The 26,060-nt window shown below is 39.1% G+C and overlaps 1 protein-coding gene across 18 annotated transcripts in view; it reads left to right on the plus strand.

Moving 5' to 3' along the window:
• The window catches only part of DPF3 (double PHD fingers 3), a 189,702-nt gene that overhangs the window by 128,944 nt on the left and 34,698 nt on the right, over positions 1 to 26,060 (plus strand). For 14 of the 18 annotated variants that reach the window (XR_014956017.1, XM_085581981.1, XM_085581980.1 and 11 more), the window contains 2 exons: positions 7,696 to 7,833; positions 19,647 to 19,775. Coding sequence is in view for 14 of the 18 variants with exons in the window: in XM_085581981.1 (XP_085438107.1) it covers positions 7,696 to 7,833; positions 19,647 to 19,775 (267 nt within the window). In the remaining 4 variants the exon portion in view is untranslated. Of the gene's footprint in view, positions 1 to 7,695; positions 7,834 to 19,646; positions 19,776 to 22,595; positions 25,997 to 26,060 lie in introns of those variants that run through there. The other 4 variants (XR_014956014.1, XR_014956015.1, XR_014956016.1 and 1 more) reach the window with 2 other exon arrangements.

Consider the following 26,060-nt stretch of genomic DNA (forward strand, 5'->3'; position numbering starts at 1 on the left):
ATCCTGAAGAATATCCTATCCTTGTTAAATTTCTATACAAACATGACACACAATTAATTATGAGTAATTGATCTATTACCCTGCTTGGGTGAATTTCTTGGAAATAATATTTTTCTTTGAAATTATTTGATGAATATTTTTATAGATAAAACTCAATCTAATTCTGGTGTGTTAGAAATTGATTTGCAGTACTCCTTATGCAGATGTTTTGGACAGATATATTTGTTTTACATGGAAACATGCAGGTGAAACAGTCTATGTATTTCCTGTTTGGGAAAGCATTATTCCCTAAATCACATTATTGGTATAAATAATTAGCTTAACGGGTCAACACTTTGCTTTTTCTGTAGTTTATTTAATTTTCCTCCAGGTTGCTTTTTCTGCAAATATTCTGATATTTGAGTTTTGAAAATGGCCAGAGAGAAGAAAGCATAAACACAGCTAAACCAAATTAATTTTCTTATAAAACTGCATGGGGACAAACAAAGATTTGTGGTCAAAACCTACTTTGCCCTTTTTATCATATTTACACATTCATATTATGGGAAACAAGAACATATCAACAGATCTCATCAGCTAGAAAAAGGTTTTAGGAAAAAAAACTAGTCTGTGTGTGAGAAAGATGATGCAAGAGTGATGCCCAGTGGCACTACCACTGGGCTGGAAAATAGCAATGTTATCTCTGAAAAGACCTGCCTTTTTCTGTAAGAGGCATTCAGACCTACATCAGTATTAAACTTGGTCCCAATATTAAAGCTGACTGAAAACATGCAATTTCTATGTGGCAAAGGTTTTCAGAGCTCAAAATATTTTGTCCTCCTCTGTTTTTCAGAAGAGGTGTTTGGATGCCTGTTTTATGGAATTAAATATTCTGAAATACTTCAGCTGGTTTTATTTAGCATATACTATAGTAGAAATTAGAATAAAATATTTGATCAAAGCATCAATAAAATTTCTGGGATAATCATGAAATGCATTGTTTCATCACATCACCAAGTAGAAAACTTGATGGTCAGATTTTCAACCAGTTGCACTGGATAGTACCTTGAACTCTCTTGGGATAGCTTCAATAAAAAGAGTGGCAGGCAAGCCTGGTGGGAGATGGGTATAAACTGCAAATGGTAACATAGCCTTAGCTTAGCATAGGCTTAGCAGCTGTATGAGAGCAGTCCCAAATGTAGTTTGAGCACCTCGCAAGGAGAGGCAGCAGGTGCCTCAAAGAAGAGTGGAAAGTAGAGCTTGAAAAGCAAAGTAAAGCCTCTGAGGTCAAGCAAGTGGAAGGTAAACCACCACCACCACTGTTCCTGATGAAGAGGGCATGTTATTTTTAAAGGAGGGACAGAGTGAACGAACAAATGAATACCTACATATTTAATCAGAATTGATGGCATTTCACTGGCAAATATTCAGCTGGGGAACCATTCTTTCTACCGAGCAGTCTTCTTAAAAATCCTTCTACTATTTTAGTAGTGTTTATTATATATTAGTTACTACTTTTTAAAAATAACAACCTTCTCTGAATTTTTATTTAGAAATTTGTATTCTAGTTTAAAAGTTGCAATCAGTTGTAGCACTTGAGTTCCATGATTCCAAATATCTGCTTCCTTTAGCCAGAGAATTTACTTTCTGCTGAATCTCTGCAAGTAATTAACTTTCCTGCTTCCCCTTCTCACTTTTCTGCTTTCATTCTTCTCAAGTTCCCATGGAGACATGGGATTATGTACATACTTCCACCTTTGTTTTCTGTTCCTCTGTCTATGGAAGATTTCCGTTGCCCATCTCTAAAAGAAATTTATTTCTTTTCCTTTTACTAATATGTCCTTGTCTCCTTTTAGTTTTATTCCCATATAAACTCTTATTTTAGAATAGCAACTTATATTTGTATCGTATCCTTTTTTTGTAGTCCTTCTGAGACTGAACTGTACATTCAGATCCATTCCTTGTGCAAAATGAGCATTGACTGAAACCTTCCTAGGATCTCTGATGGATCAGTGACTAACGCAACATTGTATGTACCCAGAGACACTGATCTTGTAGCATTTTGTAGAAGCTGATTCTTTCCTCAAGAACTTAATTTTAAGGTTTCTCTAGTTATTAACCTACATTCTCTCTGCTGAAGTCCAAAACTAGCAGTCCTTGTACTGTTCTCAAGGGATAAAAATGTCTTCTATGTCTGTAAACAGTTACTGGAACTTCTTTCAGCTGTGTTTTCTTCAGCTCTTCCACTAAGTTTGTTTCTTTCATGTAGAAAAATTCCAACTGGCCTTTTAAAAGTAATAGTGGCCAGAACAAAGTTAAATGTGCTGTTCTGAGGATAGAAGCATTTCTGAAGAAGAGTGGTTGATAGATCTATATGTACTTAAAATTACTTTTAGAAACTGGAATTAAGCAACCTGCTCTGTTATGTATCCATGAGAGGCACAGGGATGGCTGACCTAACAGGTTATTCAGTAATCATCTCCTGGTATTATCCTTTCTGGTGAATCCCTAAATAGATAAGCAGTAAGATCTAGAATAAGATGCTTGTTCAGATGAACTCAACAAACAACTCTCCCACCATAGCTGCTATTCTTGGCATCAGTTGGCTACATTATTGATAGAAAGACAAGATTAGATAGGTAAGGACATTAAAAAAGAATTAAGTACTGAATAACACAGATGTTGAATAGAGCACATGGTAGGAGAGGAACAGAGTTGACTCTGGCAGTTGAACGTTTTCTGCTCACGTAGAATATTTGTTTTCTCCTTTGCTCTGGCTAGCAACCCATTTATTGAAATGTGCACAGCTGTATTGCTGAGCTGTGCATGTTTTGGTGTTTGAACTGGGGTCCAAAGCTACTGTGATCTTAATACAGCAGGTAGATTCTGGGACTTGTCCTCTGGTGGCACTGAAGCAAGGACTATTTACCTCCCTATTCTACCTTCAGAAAATCCCCCATGGAATGGGTTACTAAATAGCTGCACTCATACTACAAGTGTATAGTGTGACAGGACTGATCAAAGAAGGATGAATATGAAATCTTCCTATCAGTGGAGGTCAAAATACATTGTTAATGGTTGAGTCTCTAGATGTGCCAGAGTCTGTATACAATTGTAACAGAGGAGAATATATTACCAAACCAGTGCAAAACAAGGACTTTTTTTTTTTTTCGCTTGTTTTTTTTTGGGGTTTTTTTTTTTTGGGTTGATTTTTTTTTTTTTTAGTGGAGTGAATGGTAGAACAGGAAGATAACTTTAATAAATTACTGCCTGCCAGAAGTTGACTAAAGATTTAGTATTTGACACAGCATTGCTGAGAAGAAAGAACAGGAAGCAACAGAGAAAAGCAAAGAAAGACAATGAGGGGGACAAAATTCAGTGACCAAAAAAAAAACCCCAAACCCCCCCAAAAACCCCAGCATGTACTCCTCCAGTTTCCTGTTTCCACTGAAAACATTGATTGTTTCCTTCTGTCTCATACTGGTGACAGATTGTGCAAAATGTATGTGGAGAGCTGGCTGGAACACAGCTCACAAACTGCCAAGGACCAAATGTGTAACTATTTCAAAATGACATCAACAAAGCCATTAGATATTTGATGAGGAAGTCTTTTAAGTCATAGGTTTCAAATCCCCTTTTTTAACAGGGGAAGTATTTTATATTAATTTTACTCCTTAAGAAATATAAACAGAGTGAGAATTTGCTTATCCAAAGAATTGCAGGGTGCTACTGTCCAGAACATAGAACAGAGCTTTCTTTTGTGAAACACTCAGTGCTTGCAATTATACTGTTCCCCTCCTTCCCCCTTAATGCAGTTGTGTAACATCCTCATATCAATCTTCAAATTTGAAGGAAAGTAAGGTTTATCATAGGAGACTGTCTGGTGGCCCCATAAAAAAAATATCTCTTCCCCATTTGTGACATTTGATCTGCACTGGTGTATTACTGCTTACTTACCCAGCTTGTTCCTAAGGCAGCATTCACATCAGCTCATAGCAAAAATATATCCTTTGAATGCAGGAGGAATTGGAGTGGGTGATGTTCTACAAACTCCCACTGTTTTTATTGAGCTTGGCTACCTAATTAAAGATCAAGTCAACTTCCCAGTGTTGAGATTCAGGATGAAATCTACCACATGCAAGGATGATGAGCCTATCCAGCAAGGAAAATTGAAGATAAAAAAGTCAAAGCTGCTGAAAGGAAGGCCAATGGACAAAGCTTAGCTTATGAAAGGCACTCTCACTTGCTATGTGTGAACTGCATAGTGTTAACAACTAATCAACAGCGTGCATTTCAGACTGGGAGAACCAGTTCTCATTATGCTCTAAGAATGAGAAAGATGTGGTGTAAGCACTGGTGTGGATGTTGGAACTCATGGATTCCAGCCCTGATAATGAAAAAAGATCACTGTGTGGGCAACTCAGCCCCTCTGTGGTTCTCTTTTTTCAGAACTGAAATGAGAATAGTTATTTCCCACTCAGGAATGTGGAGGAAGATTAATTAATGTTTGCAAAGCCAGTCTGCAGTGGGAAGAGTTATATAAGAGCTAAGTGTTTATTAATGATCAGCCTTTTATAGAAACTAATTCTTAGCACAGTGATACAGTAGATTAATAAAATGTGCTCTTACCTGGAAAAGAAGAGATTTGTGTGAATTCAAGAAGATTCAATCTGTTGGAGAAACCATGAAGTTCTGACTTAGCTTTCATTCTAGCAAAGTCTCACTGAAGCCAATGGTTCTGTTGCCTGACTAATATTGTGACCCCTTTCCCCCTGCAAAAGTCTGATTTGTTTGAGAAACATGAAATCTCTGCAGTTTCAATTCATGGCATTGCTTTGGAGTCTTTTATGACACAAAGTGAATTTGAAAAATGGAAAAATCTAGACACCAAGAACAAAGTCTGCTGGAACTGCAAATCTTTGGTCCTACAAAGGAGCTGCTAGAACAATGTAAACCAAACTCATTTGCCTTAGTTCTGGTTATAAAGTCCTCCAAATCAATTTCTCACAAGGCATGTCTGAGACTGCTGTCACCCTTGAAGGCCACCTATAAGTCCTCACAATGGAAAGGACTCAGTTGCAGAATTACTACTGCCTCAGTTTATATCAATACTTGCTTTTTCCTGATGAGCTAATACTTTTTAGCTGATGAAGGATGAACCTGCAGACCCATCCAATTTCCTATGTCATCCTTAACACCATAGCTAAAATCCCTGCAGGATCCTGTAAGGAATGGAGCAAACACCACCATTTTGGAACTTGCTGCAGGGAATTCCTTTCGGCCATTGATCACCTGATAGTGTTCTGGAAATAATTTGATAGAAGTCTTTGAGCAGTGTTGGTAATTCATAGCAATAGAATTATTTTTTTAACATTCTTCTTCAAACACATGAAGTAAGTGGGATAGAGTAGGACACTTGATGAGCCGATCCAGCTCATCTAGCAGATGGTCAATCTGCCAGAAATGTAAATCTCTTTCTCCATTCTAAGTAAAGCTGCAACATTTATGTAATTAGAGGAGGTTACCATTCTAAAAAAATTTAAGCAGTGAACTCTCTCTGGGTTGATGATTACTTAAGCGTTATACTTTTCCTCTATTCAAAACATGGGGAAAGTCATACAGAACTGCTGATAACTTGTTTTGACTCTTGTTCAGCATCTGTTCGACTGCTTGTCCTTTGCCCTGCAGGACCACAGAGAAGGAGAAGTAGTTTCCCTCTCCAGAATGCACTGGAAGAAAACAAGGATGGTACTAGAAGAGGGAGTCTGAACTGATGTTTTGTGGAGAGCATGCATCTAACAACAGTCTAGTTCTTCAAAATGTCTGGCAATTGTTTTAGGTTTATATACAAAATATGAAGGCAGATGCTTCAAAGAATGGGTGTGCATATCTATATGAGTATTTTATTTCTCTCAATATTCCCTCTTTCCTCTTGCAGGAGGTCTCATTTCTAAATCAAAGCCATTCAAAGACTTAAAAAACCTGTAACTGAGGACAGGACATATTGCACTTTAAAGAAACTTCTGTCTTGTTATGATGATTCTGTGAGCATCACCTTGCACAATGAAGAAAACTGGGAAAAAGTATATAATATTCCAGATCACTCATACATATCATGAGCTTGTTTTATATGTTTCTAATAAAGAAAAGATTTTTTCTTGAGGGAGTTTGTAAATCAGTTAGAAGAGATTAAGAATAAAATATATTATTGTAATAAGCTTTTATTTACATTTTTTTATAATCTGTTCCAAGAGGCAAAACATCAGTTGGTGTTTTCTGAGTAGTAGCAGAAAGGAATAAAATGTCAAGTTTTATTTATATGTAAATGAATAAATGGGATGAGGGTGGTTGTTGTGGTGGTGTTTTTTTTGTGTATGGGGGGGGTTTTTGTTTTGTTTTTTTTTGGTTTGGTTGGTTTTTTCTTTTTTTTTTCTTTTTTTTTTGTTTTGTTTTGGTTTGGTTTGGTTTTTTTGTTTGTTTGTTTTTGGTTTTGTTTTTTGGTTGTGGGTTTTTTTTGTTGTTGTTGTTTTTTTTTTTTGTTAAAAATTTATTTGTGGAATCTTTGACATTCCCAGACTCAGGTGTCTGGAGAATGGGAAGTAAGTATCTATATATGTCACAGGATACATACTGGGACTAACTTAAGTTTTTAGGACTGGATGATCGCTATGCTGGACAGACTCCTGGACATGACATTTATTCCTGTGTGAAATCCGTGAGGTTAATTAAGCTAATAAAGTGACTGGAAATGTCTCTGGGAGGAAAAGCTTGCAAGAAGGGCACTAAGTTTTTGTCTTTGTTTTCTAGCCTTTAAAAATGGCACTATTTGTATTTGGTAGACAAAACAGCTGTATAAAAGAAAATGAACATTCAGAGAATGCTTTGAAGATGAAAAGTGATAAATTTTTGAGACCATAATATGAATTTAAAACTTTAGACAATCAATTAATATGTAATGAATCTTATGATGTTTCCTGCCCTTGCTAAGCTCCCTGTGAAAGTGTAGACCTTTCATCACCCTGAGTTGTTTGATTCTGTCCTTAATATCTGTTGACTTAATCCTAAAATAAATGAAAGTTCAGAAGCAGGATTCTCTGTCACATATTGTATTGTTCATTGGGCTGCTGAATATAGAGTTTACCTGGGCAAATTAGTATCACTACCACATGTTTTTTAGCAAGAAACTGTGGATGATTTCCATCTCCTTGTCTTAACTGGGAATCTGTGAATAAAGCTATTTATTAACCTTTTAGAGAAAGCCTTTTTAAAAATCCCACCTGTTTCGTTTTTTCAGAGATAAGTAATGAAGAAAATAATATCGCTTCTTCTCAGTCTTGTTCCCATTGCCGTGCATTGTGCATCCCCACCCCTGGAACTGGCATTTCATTTAATTTTATGTGCAGTCCTGTTAGTAATCTTAGCAGTTAGGATTAGGGCTCTGTGATCTTCAGGGACTGAATGCATTTTCCTAGGCCCGTGGGAAGGACTGCTGGTAGCATGGTGGGAGGAAAGCATGTTTGGAGACTTGCAGTTGCAGGACTGCCCTCTGTCACCTTTCACCAGTGCTGGCTGGAAGGGTTTTGGGCAGGTGCATGGAGTGCGTGGTGTCATTCTCAGGGGTAAGGGCGCATTATTTGAGTGGATGCTGCTGTGGTTGTAGATCACGCTGATGTTTCTATTCTCTCTTCCCCTCCCTCATATCTCCTTTCCATCCAGTCTGTGGCAAACGTTACAAGAACAGGCCTGGGCTGAGCTACCACTATGCTCACACCCACCTCGCCAGTGAAGAGGGTGATGAAGCCCGTGAGCAGGAGACACGCTCTTCCCCTGTCCACCGAAATGAAAACCACAAACGTGAGTAGGATTTTCCCTTTGCCTTTGAGATCCTTTTCAGGGGTGTTACCTCCACCCTGTCTTTGACTTGGGGAGGCTAATGTTATTGCCTAGCTCAGTTGTGAGTGATTGGGACCTGGATGCTTGGAGCTAATCAGCCACAGCTCACACGGGTGCTGGCTCAGCTAGTCAGAAATTCATTTCAAACCCAGCATTATCTCTGCAGCAAGTCACTTTTCCATTACTGCTCCTGTGGGGAGGAGGTGGCAAGGAGAGGGGGGAAAAGAAGATGCCCAACCTACCCATCATCAAGCAGCCTCCCAGTGGCTCTTAGTAAAGATGTCAAAGAAATACACATCCTGTACTTTCAGGGGGCTGCCTTTGTTTTGCCTTTAAACAAGAGATATTTGTAAATGTCTCAGTTTTTCAGTATGAAAATAACAGCACCTTTCTCCCTTATACCTTCACCTGCTGCATAAACAGCTTACCCTCAACTTTGCCAAAAACTGCTTCTTAGTTATAGTTTGACAACAGCTATGAAAACACATCAGTACTGATCTGCAAGGAGGAGAGCAGGAACATGAAAGGAGAATGTGCCTCAATTTCCCACACTGGCACAGCACTGAAAGAAATCTAAGTGGTCTGAATTTTTATGTGATGAATCACATATACTCAGTGTGAGCATAAGGTCCATCATCCTGTTTGACTGTCCCTTCTGTGCTCCTTAGGCACAGAACAGGAAGTCAAGGATACTGTGTTCTGTTACTGATTTTTGCAAGTCTCTAATCCCCTGTTTCTCAGTTTCACAGAGTGTAATACTGTGTGATGTTTGCTGTGACCTTGGGATTTGTGTAGATAGCTTTCTTCACTTTCAGAAAGTTCTTTTGGATCAGCATATGATCTGTGTTTAGTTCAAAGTAATAAAGCAATAAAATGCTAATGGGGAAAATATGCAGGAAAATACCTTAAGAACTGCAAGAAATATGGAAGTAGGAAAACATTTTCTTTCTAAGCAGTATAATTGATAATTGTCCCTAGGGAAGTGTGGGAGGGGGTTTCCTTCCTCCAAAGCATCTGCTACTAGCCACTGTCTGAGCTTGAAGGACTGTTTAGTGTGATCCCATTTGGCAAGCTCTGTGTTTCTGTCACTTTTATGCCCTATCTTTTAGTTACTCACATGTTTTGTAGATTTGCAGTAAAAGTAATTTTGACCCCTCCAGCTGTTGATAAACTTAAGCTGTCAATGCACTAAGAGTGACTGCTTGGGCAGGCAGGGGAATATCAGTGTTCAGCCAGTAGCTTTTGTTTACTTAGCATTTACATCCATTTTGGAGCTTTTTTAGTTGGTTAGTTGGTTTGTTTTTTTCTGTGCCTGCAGTAGTCAGTAATAGTTACATACCCGAGAGGAATATTGCAAATCTGTATTGAATTAATATTGATAATGGTCTTGCAATATATGCCCAAAAAAACAAAGGTAGTGTCCCATACCCTGAATTCAGCTTGACACAGGTGCCAAGGGGTCTCAGTCCTTGTGTCTGATATTTAGGAAATTATAGAAGTTAACAAGAAGAGCTAGAAGAGCTATGGTAAGGTTGGGAACAGCTGACTTTGGCTCATGATAAAAAAGTTGCATTCTACACTGTGGGAAAGAGCAGCATGAGAGCTCCTTAGGCTTGTGTTCCCCCGGAACATGTGGCAAAGAGAAGCTGCTGATGCACAGATCCACAAACAGGCAGAAATTTAGAATCATTGGGGTAAACCTCTCTGATGCCCAGATTCCTGAGTTGAATGAATAACCAGCCAAGAGCCAGTGAGCTATGGGGAATAGCTGTGAAAATGTGCAGATCAGCCTTGGGGAAAGTCCCAGATGCTGGAAGGTAACTGTCCCAAATGGCTGAGCTGTCACAGTGGATGTTTGTTCCTTTTTTGCCTGTTTGTTTAGAGCCTTGAGCTCAGATCTTGCATCTTTGCTCTTTCACTTGGCAGTATTTAATTTATGCTGCCATTTATCTTCCATGTGAATGCTAATTGTCCACATTGCTAATGTGCAGTCATTAAATGGTCCCTTTGTACAGGGGGTGGTGGGGAGCCAGAGCATCAGATCCTTCATCTCCCCTAAGAACTGTTAGGCATGTGTTATGAATTAGATTTGACAGGTCTGCAGCATCATAGGTCTTGAGCTTCAAGAATCCTCTCTGCATGGGCTTGGGGGGTGGGGTAGGTGGGAGGGAGGGAGGGAAAGAAGGCAGGGACATGTTAATCCAAACAGCTAATCCACAACCCACTGAGCAGGAGGACTAGAGATATGGTGTGGAGTAGGATCCGGTTATTTGCTGAGCAGTGTGTCAGAGATACAAGCAGCCTGATTTAGAAAAGGCAAGGCAAATCAAACCAGGCCATTTGGAATTTGTTGTGCCGTGGGAGGTGAGCACTAGGTCAGTAAAGTTCAGGCAGGTGGCTGCAGCATGAACTTCCTTCCTTTGTACCCATGTCTCCTCTACAGCTTCCACTCATTGCACAACCTGCAGTAACAGCAGCCCTGGTGATGCAGGAGGGAGCAGGGCTTCTGCAGAATTCAACTATTGATGCCCTAACTGGTCCAGATCAAGACCTGAAAGCCTCTTGTCTTTCTGCATATTCAGTCCCCTCTATTTCATGTACAGACCAATCTGAGTAGGTCAGAAAATTATCCAGAGATTGGAAAAGAGATGTAGATAGGAAGAACCTACCTAAAACTCAGACCATTGAATAGATGTGCATCAAAGAACTGGGACTGGCCCAAGTCTCATGTCTCACCTCCTTGGCACATCTCACTGTCCTTGGCTGTGTAGAAGGTTTGTCTGTTTACATCTCTTTACACCTTTCCCTCCTTCTGTTCTTTCTCACATATAGATTATCTGTTGCAACGTGAAAGATAGTTCAACAGTAAACACCCTTTGTTTGAGCTTTAGTGGCTTGCTTTTTATGCTTTATCTAGCCCTTTGGCACAAATAAATAGCCTTTCCTCAGTGTCTAGTCTTGCCTCTGCCTGTACAAACATTTATTTCTGATCTATTCTCTGATTTTTTTACCTGAGTATTGAACTCTGAAAAGGAAATTTAAAAAAACCCTTTTAAAAGTCAACTTTCCATTTCCTCAACTCCACTGAAAAAATAAATTATCCCACACCATTTTCAGACTTTTTCTCTGGTGGCTTTTCCTCTACATGTTGGCACCGAGACCGTGAGATTTGTGAGCCCAGGGTGCATCCAAGCCTGCCACAAAACACCTGCTGTTTTATTCCATCTCTCTCCATGGGTACAGGCCAGCTCTGGGGGCAGCTGGTGCTCACAAATTTTGAGGCACTTCTGATACAGGAATTACACAAGACTTCTATATATTGAAATGTCTCTGTGAATGAGTATAATAGTATAAATGCTCTTTCTTAATTCCTGGGAGAATAGGATAGTGTGTCTACATGGAGAAAAACTTCCTTTCCTTTAAAGGAGAAGAGTTTTCAGTGGCATTTTGCTGTGTGAAATGTTGGTTGCAGGCAGCTCTGCAGAAACAGCAACTGAACAGGATCTTATGCCCACAAGCACTTTGGCCAATGACAATCCTAAATGAAGTACATTGTGCTGAGTGTAGGTTGATCCACTGTGCCATACATATAGTTAAGGAGGATGCATTCCTATGCCCTCCTGCCCCTCTGCTAGCTTAAGCATCTGCCCTGCAAAATTGCCTGTGTACATTATTTCATGGCATCAGCCTGTTGTGCCAGTTCCATCACAGATTTTATTATGTGGGTAAATCTCTACTGGAGAGACCAGCCAAAGTTGTTTGTGTACTCTAAGCATAATTGGATACCCGGTCTCCAGAGATAAAAAATTAATGTGCTAACCTCAGTGTGCCTCCAAGCTGTCCTCCAGCTCCCCCACACAGTCATCTTTGAAACAGTTTTATTTCCATCCAAGCAGGGGGCTGGCCATGAATAAATGACGAGAGTCAGCCCCTCAGTTGGAGACGAGCTGTTTGTTCCTCTCCACAAGCAGCATCAATTTGAAAAGCTACATCAGGCCTACTTTTTCCCTGCCTCAGTGCTGATCCTTGCTGGGTCCATGGTGGGAGCTACTTCTGAATGCAAGGATGCATCAATGCCCAACTTGCAACAAGATACCTTGCAGCAGATGCTTTTCAGTGAAAATATGTACATTACCTTGAGTTGACTTCTTAGTCATTTAATCTGTTTGGGTTTTTACTCTTTTCAGAGTTTGTTTTCATAGGCAAAAACAGTCAAAATGCTAAAAGAACCAGTAATGATCGAAGAGTTTGAGCTGCGTAAAGATTTCCCTTAAATCCTGTTTGCAGCTGTAAATTACTGAGACTTTTGTGTGTGTGTTTTGCAATGCTGAGTTAAAAAATAGATCAGTTGTTTAGAGTTATGGCATAGTGGAAAATCCTAAAATCATCTCCTATGTAGACGGAGAGCTAATCTGCAACCCACTTTTTTGTTTGTTTGGATTGGAGTCATGGGGTGGTTGTTTTGTTAGTTTGGTGTTTCTTTTCTATACTGCCTGGACAGGGATTAAAATGTTGCAGTTGATGTGCAACTGTCATTGAAGACAAGCACTGAGTACTTCTCAGTAGTTTATGGAAAAATATTTCCAATCTTACTAATTGGTTTTTGAAACACATTTGTTGCTTCAACATCATATCAGCACTTGATTTAGGACGGTATCATTAATGTATTTGTAGGTTTGTTTTTTTTCTTTTTCTGCTAGCTCCCTGCTTTTTCTGCCTTTTTCTTCCCTTCTCCATGTAGAATTTGAACCAAGTGAAATCCAAATGCTTTGACTGAATTTGAACTGAATAGGTGCTCCCTGTCTTCTCACACTCCTCCAATGGGTAATTTCCAGATAAAAGCCTACAAGATGTTGCAGAGACCCAATTCATGGCACTGGCCATTCTTACCTGAATATTGAGGGATGCTCAGATAGGGCTGTATATTGGGCATTACAATACCTTCTTGAGGTAGGATGTATTATGGGAATGATGTGCTTCAGTGGCCAGGCACCAAGTCTAGAGAGGTACCTCTTAAAGACAGGAAATCTCTATGTTAAGATGTCAGACTCCTTTGTCTGCCTACTCTGTATCTCCTACTGTTTATTGTCATGAGGCACTAGACAATTACAGTGTTTTTCTCCTAGCAGTGGGCTTTTGGCTGATGCTTTAGGTGTTCCTGCAGAAGACTATAAGGTCAGTACACAGAAATCCTATGAAATGCTGCCTTAAGTAGATTTCTGAAATCTACTGAATCCAGTCAATTGATGCTTTATTTTCCTAGCTTTACCTTCCAGCTACCTAACTCTCTTTCCACCTCTTTCATTAGCTGTTCAACTTAAGGGCCACACTTATTCCTGTAAAAGTGATGATCAAATGATCTTCCTTTCCCCACACTTAGAGGCTTCCTCTGACTTCTACAGATGTACCTCCTTCTCCTAGCACTTCTTGTAGTGCTCCTTGGCTGTGATTCTCTGTGAGCAGGGGCTGTAGGAAAGGCAAACCTTTGAGAGTTGCTGAAGGCTGTGCAAAAGCAACAGCTTCTTCTATCCCCACACTACCAGCTAACTCAAAAGAGGAGATAAAATCCATTTACTAGAGAGACCTGGCAATATTTTGGGTGGGTGGTTTGCAGCAGCTCTCAGTAGCATATCCTGCTTCTCTGGCTGCCAGCAAAGGGCATGCCCATCCCGTGCGGGGGAGTGCAGCATGGGCAGCCAGAGCTAGTGGAGGCCATGGGGCTGTGCAGGCTGATTAGCACGACTCTGGGAACAGCGCACCAGCCATTTCCCAGCGTTACACCCAAGTTCCAAGTGTGTTTGGTAGAAAAACAGCACCACATTGACACAGATGTGCCGCCTCCAGCCTGCTGCAGGGCCTTGTATCAAGTGCCCCAACACTTCCCAGTTTTCAGCCAGCCAACATGCTTATCTCTAGTGCTAACAACAGAGTAAGTGACTGGCAATTTCCTCTCATTCAGTTTGATTTACACTTCTTCCTGAAAAAAGGCAATGAAAAACCCATGCACTTAATTCACGGTGAGGAATCTGCAGAAATGGCTGTGCCCATCCCTGCCTGGCTGCGTACGTGTGCGCGAGCGAGAGCCTTGAGCGCCCTTGAGCTGTGCGTGGCCTGTCCTCACCACACAGCACTTGTGTTCTCTCACTGCTCCTCCCCAGGGCAGCGTGTAGCCTTGAGCACGGAAGCAGCTCCCCAGTCAACCCCTCTGCCCCACCACTGCTCACTGGACCAAAAAGAACGGGGATCGAAGGGGGTGCATGCCCTGACAGCATCTCCCTCTTTCACTAAAGAAAGCCAGAGTCCAGACACTGCTTTTCCTTTGCCTCCTCCTTTAAAGCCATGTTTTCATTTAATCATCACAGTGTAATTTCTCTCGTGAGCCTGCCTGCCCTGCACGGAGCCATTCTGAGCAGCAAGCGGAGGGGCCACGCTGCGATTCCTTATGCGGAGAGCCGAGGCAGGCAGGTGGCAAGGCCAGCGCAGCCAGCCGGGCCCACGGTCACCATGGAGACGGGCCAGGCCTGCCAGGGAGGAGGACAGGCACATGGAGACACGGGTTGGGATTATCTGTCACCAAGGCCTCCAAGGGGCTTGAGGACTGCAGGCGCAGGCTCTTGGCTGGCGTTCTCCTGCTCAGGCAGGCAGACATTGCACTTGCCCTTTGCCAGGGAGAAAAAGGGAGGAGCTGGAAAGGAAAACTGGCCCCATCTCAGACAAAGAGTCTTGTAAATTAAACAAAAAAAAACCCCCAACAACCAAAACATCAACAAAAAAAGCAAATCCACCCCTTTTCTTCCATCGTGAAGTGCACTGGCTTGACTCAGAATTACATGCAGGGTGCTGTGGTCTCTATTGTATTCCAAAGATTCTTGTTGCAAACAAAGTAAATGGCCTGATTCAAAGCCCTTTGAATTGAATTGAAAACCTCCAGTGTGCTTTATTGGTTTTGGATCAAACCCAGAAGAAACAGGTAAGAGCTGGACAAAATGTGCTAGGAAAAATCCCTTTGTGAATGCATGTATCTCTGACTGTAGCCAATTCACTGTAATCATTGTAATAAATGATGCACAGCTCCAAACCCCAGCAGCAAGGCTTGCACTCCATGCATTCTCCATCGCCTTCCCAGCAATGTGGGTATGACAAAAAACAGGGAAAAAATGCTGCTAAACCTAGATGCATATCTTAAATTATGGTTCGGTACTGTGCTGTATTACCTACAGGCTGAAGAAATATATGTGACGGTGATTTTTTGCTCTGGAACACAAAACCAGTACTTCTTTTAAGCACTGGTTCCATCTCACAAGTTTTTGAAGATCATGATACAAATTGTCAAAATAATTTCACTTAGAAATCAGCAAAATGGATAGATACAAGGTTCTATTTATTTAGAGGTTTGTCTATACATATTTAAGGGTCACACTTCAAAGAAAAACTATTTAAAATATCTGTACTCTGAGTTTTCTGTTTATGAAACAGAGACGAGAATTCCTTCTTCTGAATTTGCCTTCCATCCAAGGTATTTTCTGCAGCCCTGAGAAGTAGAAAACTTCTAAACTCTAAAAAGGGATTTTTATTGAGTCATGTGGCTCCAGGAGATGATGTAGAAAAGAAGATTCCTTATTTCTTGATGTTATTTCATTATAATCAGCTTGCTTTTATTATTAAACTGAAACTATGTGGAAGATAACTTTGAGGGTTTTTTTTGGTTTCTTGGGAGGGGTGAAGGGAAGCTAGAATTCTGTTTAGAGCCTCTGCCTTCAAAATCAAGAATGCACAGAAGTTATTTTATATATTTAAACTCAGTCAGCTTGTTTAGTTTTCAGATTTTGTCTACAGACAAAGTTACTGTGTGATATACTACATAATTTATGTAATTTAACAAACTTTGCGAAAAGACTACTGTAAATGATGGCACCATATTTTAAATAGTTCTTTATTCTGCTCAGCTTGTTATAGCTTGAAATTAACTTGATTAGGCCAAAAGGAAAAAATGTTTCAGAATAAGTGCATACCAAATTTATTTGGAAATACTGACTTTATTTTCACTTTGCATCCTGTCTTCACATGAATTACCTTTCATGTTCAGGGAAGCTATTATTTGAACTGTACAGATATTTCCATATCTCTCCTTAATCCATTTTTTAAGTTTTAAAGTATTTTGAAAAAATTGTATACTCAATTTTAGGGGAGATGTAGATGAAGACAGGGCCTTTGAGGAAACCTGAAAACAACCCTAAGTTGAAATGGCAAGAGGTACTGATTTAAGTACACCTCCTATGAGCAAACCTTAGCTCAGACAATACTCAAAGCTTCTCAGGGCTTTTGATCTGTTTTTGCAGCTTGCAGTGTAAAAGAAAATCAGAAGAGTTTTGATTAAGATGGAACAAGGCTGGTTTTCAAGCGTTTTCTATTAAACAGTTTCTAATTATGGGTGAGGGTTTTTTTAACCAAATCTTTGGAGGCAATCACCTGATCTAAATGAGTCAGCTCTCTGCTGAGGAGTTACTTCTTGCTAGTTGAGCTGTTTGGCTTAAACTTGCACCTTCTATTTGTTGATCACCTTATACAAAAAGTGAATACCGAGTTAATTACTATGTCTCAGATGAAAAGCAGCAACATTGCTCCAAAGGAAATGGATTGTTTTTTCTTGTGAATCCATAGTTTTATTGATACAGGGGTGAGATTAGGGTTGGGCTTTTCCTGCATGATACCTTATTTGTGAAGATTGTACATTAAATCTTGCCATTTTTCCTTTGTTTCCTAATTCCTTCATCATTTGTTAATGACAGTAAAATAGAACTAGAAACTCTGAGGATATATGCAAAAAAAGTTCCTTTGAAAGTAAGAATTCTGCCATCTGAAAATTTCTTTATTCTCAAACCTTCTGTGATTTTGATCACTGTATGGTACTGATCAAGAAAATAAGCTTAAGTCAGGTTTGGTTCTAGTTTTTGCATCTGTTAGAACAAAAAATAAAAACATTAAAAACACTGAAGATAATAACACTGCCTGTCTTATTTGGCTCTAGAGATACATCATTTAAGATAATATTAATGTAACTTTGGGAACTTCTCATCTGTCTATGATTTTTCAGGCCTGATATCTCTATCACACTCTACTGAGCCAAGTTAATAAGTGAGCACACAGACACTCACATTAAAAGTTAAATAAGTTGGAAGAAAACAGGGAAGAAAAGAAAGGGAAAAAAAAGAAAAGAAAAGAAAAGAAAAGAAAAGAAAAGAAAAGAAAAGAAAAGAAAAGAAAAGAAAAGAAAAGAAAAGAAAAGAAAAGAAAAGAAAAGAAAAGAAAAGAAAAGAAAAGAAAAGAAAAGAAAAGAAAAGAAAGAATAAGAGAAGAATGATCCAACACAATGTTTATTCCCTTTCTAGTGGTCTGGGAGGATCCCTTCAGCTTTATCATACTCAGCAAATACCTCTCTCACACACTGCAGATGAACTGATCAGTGTATGTATTTTTGAGTCCCCCTGTCCCATTTCCAGTTTGACAGTCAGTGGATCTTATGATCATAATCCATGTTGAAAAAATTTAAGTCAGTATATACAGAGCATTAATTACACCATTATGAGCAGTGGTAGAAGTGGAGCTCTTTGCTAAGTCTGCTGGCTGGCACCCTGACTACTTGTTTTTATTTGTGGCCTTGCCACAGGATTTTTGTGTGTTTGAGGATAAGCCAGTTCACCACTTTATCTCCAAGTCTTTCAGCTTTAAAATGCAACACAACCTCACCATGAGACTTAATTAGGGTACAGAACACTTTGGTTAGAATCAATGGCAAAAGAGGCTTTTGACATACTGAAGGTTAATAATAGGATCTTCATATCTGTAAGGCACTTTAAGAAACTTGGATGAAAGGTGAAATAATTTAATAAGGGACAACAACAAAAAAAGTCACTGAATTCTGAAGTTGCTGAGTTTGCATTGCATGTGGCCTGTCTGTAGATGCAGAATAATATAAAGAGGTAATTACTTAACTTTTTTAAAATGGGGCTGCAGTGGGAAATATAAATGCTAGGGAGGTCTGTTTTTTATACACAAAATATGTACCAGCAGCAACTTTATGATCATTTTGTTACAGCTCTTAAAATGAGCCGGTGTGCTAGACTTCCACCTGGTTCCTGTTCTTTTTTTGCTTATCTTGCATGCATGTATTAAATGCTTCCTGGAACAGACGAAATGCTAATCTAACACTGGGAACTTCTTTCTGTTTTTTGAGAGACTTGGGAATCTGTCAACCAGGATAATTTCAGAGCAAAGTCCATTGTTTAGTAAATACTGTCAGGCTCTTCATGACCACAGAGGAAGATAGTGAAGTATTTGCAGCCTTATGGGTTTTAATTTTCTTCTTAATTTCACCTTACCTGGAATCTTTTAGTTCCAGTCTCTAAAAGTTCTGCTGATCAACATCTGGAAATAAATTAATAACTAGATGCACCCAAACTAGAAAGGCAGATTGAGCTTGGAGGAAATTTTAATTTTAAGTGTAGGTCTTGGACTGCTACCAGAAGCCCTTTAGAATGTCATTGTTCTTTGGGGGAAATTTGAATGTGGACAAAAAGACCGTTAATAACTGCTGTTAAAACATCTGTTAAAAATCTGCAAGTTACAAAATATGCATTTAAAAGATAATTAAATAGAGATGGTACAGTTTAAAGTTCTTCATTTTCCCATTTGTAAAGTTCTTCATGCAGTAGGCTTAGGCCAGTTATACCTACTGGCCTATAGCTGGATGTTCAAAGAGAAGAAACAAAGACCAACCAGTCCCTCTACTCCCTTCCCCAGTTCATAGTTAGAGTGTACAGGAAGATGTTTTCCTTCTCTGGAGAGCAGAGGAGGGAAATGGCAGTTGTGAGCAAGAAAAAAAGGACATTGCTGTTACGCTCAACTAAGAGGAATGCAGAAGACCTCTGCCCTTCTCTTCTTCCTAAGGGATCTGCATCCTCCTCTGCTTAAGATCCATGTGTGTCTGCTCCTTTCCAAGTATTCCTAGCTGAAAAATAATAACATAATCTTGCTCCTTTTTTCTTGGCTGAAAAAAATTTTAACTCTGCTGGTTGGGATGTCTGCCCCAGGCTCACTTGGCACCTGTGCAGATTGGGGTAGTGTTGGACCCTTCCTGCTCATCCCAGGGGAACATGACAGCTGCAGGGGGGCTTGAGTATTGGGTGAAACATCCCCAGATGGCTTTGCCTGTGAATATTCAGGAGCTTTTGAACCAACCTTCTGGCTAAAGACACCCTGCTACTAAGAGATGTAGTCCCCTAAGAAGCTACTTGAAATAAAAACAGTAAGGGTACCTATCCCCCCATCTTCCCACTGTTGACTTTTGAATTTTGGAGACTGTGTTTTTCCTTTATGAATTTGTGTTTTGTGGGATTAGGATGATGACTGCTACCTGAAAAACCAAGTTTGGCTTACTGACAACATAGGTCTTATACTGCCTTAGGGATTGCCTTTCTACCTGTATGTTACAAGTCCCTGAACTGCAAAGGCATATCTGGAAGCCTGTCCTTGAGAGGGAGCAGTCTGGCTGGGATTATAAAGAAAATAGTAAAGGGCATTTCAGGCAAAATAGATACAACCCAGAGTGTACTCAAAATGGAGGTGGTTTATGCAGTTCACTTTTTGTTCTGATTGACAATGTTTTGGGAAGACTGTGGCCTGCAAACTCACAAAGCTAACACCATATCAAGGATAAGGGGCAAATGCCTAAGTGAATGCTTTTGTAGTAAATCTGATTTCTAACCCAACTACAGCCCAGAAAGGACCAGACGGGGTCATCATTCCCAATAACTACTGTGACTTCTGCCTCGGAGGCTCCAATATGAACAAAAAAAGTGGCCGGCCTGAGGAACTTGTATCGTGCTCAGACTGTGGGCGCTCTGGTAGGTGACTCCTTGCATCTTTCTTGTACAAAGGCATTTGTGTGATTTGGTTTTTGCACCTTCTGAAGATTTTGAAGAAATGCAGCATATTTGGGAAGGGATAGAAGGTGGAATCTTACCTGTTCTCTGTGTTTGTGGGAAAGGATGACTGAAAAATTTTATATTATAAACCCCATTGTTGGATTCACATATTTAAGCTAATGGGGTCTTATGAAATAATGAAGTTTTAGTTTATTCATTGGCTTTTGGGAACATTGGTACATGTACTAGTTGTTCTTTACATGGAAGGAGAAAATCCTATGGCAATTTTACAGAATGGTCTCTGTCTTTAAATGCTGTAATTACAACTATAAATTACTTACAAGATTTATGAAAGTTGCATGACAAGCATTCCCATTGATTACACATTTCATGCATTTCTTCATCCAAAAAAGAGGGAGAAAATTACAGGGTAGGTATGGGGCTAGCTGTCAAGAATTATCCCCTTGCAAGATGACTATCATTAGTTTTGTTTAAAGAGGTTTTTATTTCTCCCTTTGCTTCCCTTCTCTCTTTTTAAATATAGGCAATTGTGTTTTTCCCATTTTGAGTTGTCTTTATTTCTGAGCTGTTGTTTTCTTCCTTTCTTACTTTTTTTTTTTTTAATTTTATACCAGCTGAACAGTTATTTATAGATTTTTAGCTTACATAGGAGGTAGTGGTGGTGGTAGAGGGATTGGGAGATCTTTAACAACTGCATGTTGCAGCATTGGTCCAAGTTTCCACTTGTGCTATTTTTGTTTTGTGGTGATACTAGTGGTAATAAGATGGTCATATAGAAATCTGAAAACCAAGGAGTCCTTGAAATTCACTATGAATGCTGCTCCTTCTATGCTGTAGTCACTGAAAGATGTCTGTTGCTTCATGGCTGAAATGTGATGTAGAATGTTCTCATGACAAAGAAATGGCCTTTTTATGCTCCTGCTGAAATTCATAGTAACCTGTTACCATATTCAATGGGAGAATAACTAGACTCTCACTGAAATTGCCTTCTGCAGTTGTTGTGACCTCTGAAGACATTCTGAAATGATGCTGGTCACGAGGGGATCAATGGCAACCCCTTTGGTTTTCTCCAGGGTCATCCTTACGAATGCTGTGCAGTCAGAGACATGGACCTTTTAGTGTACATGTGATTGCTTCTAATAACTGAAGGGGAAAGTCCATGGGGTCTGGGGTGCCATCTTGGAAGATTATTGCCCTTCACCTTGATTGTTATATTTCAATATAACTGATTTCGGCATTGTCCTCATATGGCACAGTGAGATGGAGCCATATTTTATTGCTACTTAAACATTGCTATGGTGGTTATATCAGAATACAACACAAATACATTAATTCCCTTGATTCCTTAGTGTGATAGAACAAATAGATCAGCCTGTAGCCTAAACTACAGGCTGATCAGTGGAACTGTGTCAAATCAGTTCCATTAAATCCTATCCTTGTACAAATTCTGACCCACTTGGGTCATTCATAGGGTTTGCAATGCTGTGACTGATATGTGATGAAAGTGATTAATGTATAACCACACACTAATCTCTAAACTAAAACAATGAAACCTCTTTGTTGTCTGCCATCTTTCTCTTTTATAATAATGGAGAATATTTTCATGACACCAACAGAGAGGTCATGGAAATTATATTGCTTCTTCTGTTCACAAAGTCAGTAAAGTCACATTTCTACAATATGGTTTATCTGCCAATTATTTTGTTATATCAATTTTCTTTTTTGTGAACAGGATTTACTTCTTTCTGTCTCAAGCAATGCAGTGTACACTTGTTTTATGGCTGATTCCTGTAGCTGGAGCAGGGACCCAACAGTTGGTTGCTTAATACCATGCTACTGTTTGTGAAAAACAAAATAGCTGTTCCCTAAAATCTCACACTTCAATTTTGCTGGGACACAAGAGGTATCTTTTTCTCTACCATCCTTAAAGAGGGAATTTGAAGGTCATACTATTAATCACATAAAAAGTTTGTCTGAGAGAGAAAGCAAACCTCAATTTCACAGATTTCAGTATTTTGAGTTTTTTTAGTAGTCTTCTTATGATTGTTGTTGCCGTTATTGGTATTGTGTGGAGAATTTTCTGTTCCATCTTGAAAGTTGGATTGACTCACACAAATTTGAACTTTCCAGTGTTTCCCAAGATGGGTTACTTCTCAGTTGTTTTAGTTGTTGAACTGTATATATTAGTTTGGGTTTTTTTTTTATTTTTGAAGGACGTGCCATGAAATTTGTATTAAAGTATTGGTTTAGGTTACTTTCACTTAGTCTTCAAAATGTATTTAATTTTGTCTGCAGAGGAGGTTCTTTAGGATCAGGTGAAGAATGGGATAAAATAGTCCTGAGGTTGATGAGTCATGTAGTGGCTTACATTACTATAGCAGAACATTTGTGACTGTTGATGCCGTTGTGCTTAGAGCTAACAGTGTCTCATTATTTACATGGTCTAAAATTATTTTAAAATTGATCTAAGGAATCATGAGGAAATATTTTACTGTCTTTTGAAGAGAGGAAAACATGATTAACCCTTTCGCTGCTGTAGCTATGGGCACCTGTGGCGTTTGTAGATTTTTTTCTTGGAAAGAGAAACTGATCCTTTGTTATTTTTCTTACTGCAGTTCTACCTATACTATGTTGTTGGGGTGCACGGGCACATACAAGCACACACCTATGAGCTTGGTAGTCTGACTTGCTTAATGATAATGAAAATGATGAAAAAAAATGATGATGATGATGCCTGTTGCTTAACCCATGTGCTGATATATTCATCATACATGTCAGCTCATTTGGGAAGAGAAGGCAGGAGGGACGAAGCAGCGCCAGCACGCACTACGGAGGACTTGTTCGGTTCCACGTCAGAAAGCGACACCTCGACCTTTCATGGCTTTGACGAGGATGATGCAGAAGAGCCTCTCTTGAGCCGAGGAGGTGGCTGTGGTGGCAGGTCTCCCTCTGCAGACAAAAAGGGCGGCTGCTAAAATAACTAAAAAGACACAGAAACTCTGAGCTGTCCTTTTCACTACTAAGATTATTATTACATTTTTCGGTTTTGGGTTTTTTTTTTAATTTTAGGTCTTCTTGGGTTTTTGGTTGGTTGGTTTTTTCCTCCTCCCCTTTTTTTTTTCTTTTTTTTTTTTTTTTTTTTTTGGTTATGTTTTCCCTGTGGGATGTACACTGAAAGCACGAAAGCACAAGCATTTAAATCTCTCTTGACAACTACTTTGAAGAGACAGAAGGTTTTTGATTTTCCTGTTTTGATTTTTTCTTTTTCCTTTTTTTCATTTTAATTTGGTTTTATTACATCTCCCCTCCTCTTTCTCTTTTGAAACATAAAAAGTGGATTTAATATTTTTTTTAATAGTGAGCAGAGTTGATTTTCTTGTCTTTTAATATATATATCAGCAAACCACAAAAAATACAGATGGGTTGGAGAACAGAAAGTAAACCCAAATAGTTTTTTTAATTATTATTATTATTTATATATTCTATGTATTATTAGAAAAACTACTTTTTAAATAAAAAAATAGAAAAAAAAAACAACAAAAAAGCAATGGATGTCTACTTGATAATAGAACTGTTTCTAGAGAACCACTGTGGGCAGACTTTGTCAGGGGACAAAGAAACCCTTGATGTGATGGCATCTGCATTTTGAGATTTTGCACTTACTGTAGCATGTGAAGTCTGGCTCTTCTCATACATCTGCTACGCTACAGCCTGAAAATACAAGCAGCACCATCGAAGATCATGGCCTTGGGGAACACATTTCCATCTCCTTTGGACATCTTTACACTCAATAAATCTCCTCCCTGCATCCCTTCATGTCTTCCCCACACTGTTGTACTTTTTTTTGTCTTTTTCTTCACCTTTCACTTGATGGACAGCAATTTCCAAGCCTAGGGATGGAATATGAATGGCAAGTCACAGACATCACAGAAAAAACAAATGGAGAAATAGAATCCTGGAAGAAATTACATGGAGAAATACCTCACCTATACTTTTATTTTCATTTTTAAATTTCAATTCACAGCATTTTTTCCTGTGTTGCCCTGTTTTTTCTCTCTAGAGTGTCTCACGAGACACTTTATTTGCTTTTTAATAGCTTCTTTTGAAATAAACCAAAGCAATACTAACTAAAGTTCCAAGGGCAATGGAGAAGAGAGTGACTCCCTTCCCAGCGACTTTCCCAGAAAGGAGGAAACATGCAGCAGGATTTGAAAGGTATGTCCGAGCTGAAATGTCTTTCACTCAGTTGTGAAATTTCTTGCCCAGGCTTTTCAGCAAACCCCTGACTGAGCTTTGTTGTAGCAGCAAGTCCCATGGATTGTGTTCTACATATGTGCCACATTCATGCCCTTGGTGAAACTAATGGAAGTTTTGTGAGAGCAGGATCCAGACTTGCGCACAGTCAGAAGTGATGCAGAAGGAGTCAGTGTGTAGTTATGTTTTGCTGTCCTAGTGTAGGCAAAAATCTCCCTGGAGCAGGGGCAAGGTTAAGTTCTAAAGATCTATTTTTACTGATTTACATAATGCAAACAGGGTGAAATCATGACCTGATTTAGAGCAAAGGCAAAAGAGACATTTCTCTGGACAGTGCCTAATCCTTAAACTGTAGGTATGTGTTATTGATAGCAGAGTAAAAGTCTTAGCCTTTCAAGAAGGAATTTGGATACGTACAATGAAACAAGCCAGACCAAATGGACTCCATTTTTCCTGCTTCTTTGCTAGGGTAGTCTGTCTGTGAGAGCAATTTCAACTCCCTCCCCCACCTTCCAACTTTGTAGAAAAAAGAGAAAAAATTCAGTCTCCTGATTTTTTTATTGTTCTCTTTAGACACAGAATGCACAGTGGCCAAGTTCTGATTTTAGGTATACAGGCATAAATCCAGAATATAAACTAAGTGATGTTTAGATTACATTAATAATCTGCCTTCAGGATGCTGTTAGAAAACATTACAAAAATCTCTGTGTGTGTACATCAAAGGACAGTGCATGCCAGAGCCATGCACACTTGCTAGAGGAGAACCTTGTTTAAGCTTGTTTTCCCCATTTTCATAATTATTTTCTGCTGCTATTGTGTTACTCCTGATTTATTATAATCAATCAAGTGTCAAATAAATTATATTTTGACATAATGCTGTCAATGAGAAGTGTACTTTAACTGATAGAAACATTCATTTCTTCCACAACCAGTCCTTTTTTTCCTCTAAAATAGTGCAAGATAAATAATGTTTTGCTACTCTGCTGTATTTACTAAAGCTCAGTCCTTGCAGCACCTGAATTAGGTAGCTGAAACCTACCCAAGTACACCTTTCTGAAGAACTCCCATCACTGTATAAACTGCAGAACAGGCATACTCTAAATGGATTTTTTCCAAGTGGAGTCCTTAACATTGTCTTTTGTGAACCATGCCTAACGCATTGTGGGTTCTTTTGGAATACAAACAATAATCAGATGCCCATAATTCATTAAGTCTTGAATTAGTTTCACAAATGCAGTTAGTATAACAATGCATACAGTCTTAATCCTTTTGCAACCAAACCACCCATCTTTTGACAACTGGGTAGCACCATACTCTCAAAAAGAAGCTGCAAAGCTCACAAAGTGCATAAAAATTGCCAGCTGACATTTATTGCAGATAGCGTAGAAAATATCCTCACAGTTATTTATATCAATAATGTGTATATGGGTGCTCACTCATTCAATATAGTCCTAAAAAAACAAGTAAGATGAAATTAATTCACTTTGATGTAGTGAGAGTAGTTCTTGGATTCTTCAAGATCCCTTATGAGATTGAGATAACCAACATGAATTTAGTCCAGCAAGATGAGCGGTGTGGTGCTGACCATAGGAAGGCATTGATCATAGCGAGGAAATTAGGATGTAGAGTTGGAAACCAAAAGAGTACTTGTTTAAGCTAGGTTGTAAAGTAGAGTTAATGGTGAATATGGCATGGAGTGATAATATGGAAATGAAATATTCTCAGGATATGTAGTGCTGGAGAGAAGGCTGGGAACAGAGAAAGAAGGTTGGTAGTTTCTGAGTTGAAGGAAGATGAAAGCAAAGCAAAGCGGCTGCTACACAAGACCCTCTCATGAGGGGAAGATGACAATGTTAATGAGGCAGAAAATATATAGGAGAATGTTTCGTAAGTGCAATTAAAAAAAAAAAGAAAGGCATAACCAACTCTGAATGAGAGAACTGCACAGTATCAATTGTATCTTAAAGGGCACGTAGATCCCAAACCAAA

The sequence above is a fragment of the Lonchura striata genome, chromosome 5, assembly GCF_050655825.1.
Source record: "Lonchura striata isolate lonStrDom1 chromosome 5, ASM5065582v1, whole genome shotgun sequence".
In the NCBI taxonomy this organism is placed as follows: Eukaryota; Metazoa; Chordata; class Aves; order Passeriformes; family Estrildidae; genus Lonchura; species Lonchura striata.